The sequence below is a fragment of the Sphaeroforma arctica genome (assembly GCF_001186125.1).
Source record: "Sphaeroforma arctica JP610 unplaced genomic scaffold supercont1.637, whole genome shotgun sequence".
Taxonomy (NCBI): domain Eukaryota; class Ichthyosporea; order Ichthyophonida; genus Sphaeroforma; species Sphaeroforma arctica.
The window spans coordinates 47,922-49,126 of NW_014039921.1; the positions used below are offsets into that span (position 1 = coordinate 47,922).

General features: G+C 42.7%; 1 protein-coding gene across 1 annotated transcript in view; it reads left to right on the forward strand.

The window, feature by feature from the left end:
* Positions 1 to 551: 551 nt before the first annotated feature.
* Positions 552 to 1,205, forward strand: part of SARC_07768 (hypothetical protein) — a gene marked incomplete at its 3' end in the record, with an annotated part of 5,175 nt that continues 4,521 nt past the window's right edge. Inside the window, exon 1 of the mRNA XM_014298288.1 lies at positions 552 to 1,154. Coding sequence (XP_014153763.1) covers positions 795 to 1,154 — 360 coding nt within the window. The remainder of the gene's footprint in view (positions 1,155 to 1,205) is intronic.

The following is a 1,205-nucleotide window of genomic DNA, read 5'->3' on the forward strand; positions in this document are numbered from 1 at the left end:
ATCTCTTTGTCTGGCTCACTGGCTGTGGATATACGCCACGGATTACTCAAGATCTACATTAAACTGATCCCCTTCTCGTGAGCACTATACAAATACGGGACATCCACCAAATCTCGCTATGCTCAAATTTCAACAGGCGATGTAGATTTTGTACAAGCAAATTTACGCAGTTCATCCGATATCGTTGGGAATTCCAAGCTGATAACAGTACCCTGCATTGTACAGTATAACGGTACATAAGGACTTCAGCACACTCTGTGGCATTACAATTTGTGTGTTAGCAGTGTACGATTTTAATGCTGTTTTCACTTGTCAAATCGTCTGCTGTTTTTTGAAATCAGCTATTCATACTTGCCGTCACTCTAAAAAAAAGACAGCCCCGAAGCCGCACAATTTATTTACCCAGTCTTGAATAGCGGATTGACATGTCATCAAAAATTCAATGCTAAAAATAGATTCCAGCCAAAAGCTTGGTTCTCGTCGCTGATGAATGGTATTTTGAAAACTAAATAAAGTTGTCATAGTAGTAAATAAAAGCGAGACTTGTGCATCATAAGTGAATGTGCGAACTAAACGTATGCGTATGGCAGGTCTATTCGGATAGTAATATGTGTATTCAGTAAAGTACTCACTTATCGATCACACACGTGACTACGGTTGGTATCCGAAGTATACATATCAGCTACAGAGAATTTGTGTGATACTGCATGTCGTACGATCCTTCCCATGGGCAATGCAGTCACATAGATGTGCTCACTACATATAGTGTTTCTCATACATAATTCCACGCAGCTATGATGCAGTCTGGGTTCAACTACGGTCCGGATGACGAGGATGACGAACAGTCGTCCTTCCTGTCATTCGGCGATGTGGTGTCGTTGTACACAGACACCCTGGATCCCAACGCACACTACAGTACTAGCGGGGGACAGGACTTCAGCTCTACTATATCTCAGAGCATACCCCAAGTGAACCAGAATGCCATGAGCTATGGTGCCCTGGGGAGTAGTATGAATGCCAATGGGAATGTAGGCGTTAGGACTGGGTTTATGAGTAACCTAGGGCTGATTGACAATCGTTGTGTGGTGAGGGCATTCTACGGTAATCCTGATCAGGGTCATTTGCCCAATAAGTTTCGGGATTGCTTGTTTAAGGTATGCTATATTCGGAGGCGATATCTGTTTGACTATAAAAGGATACAAACA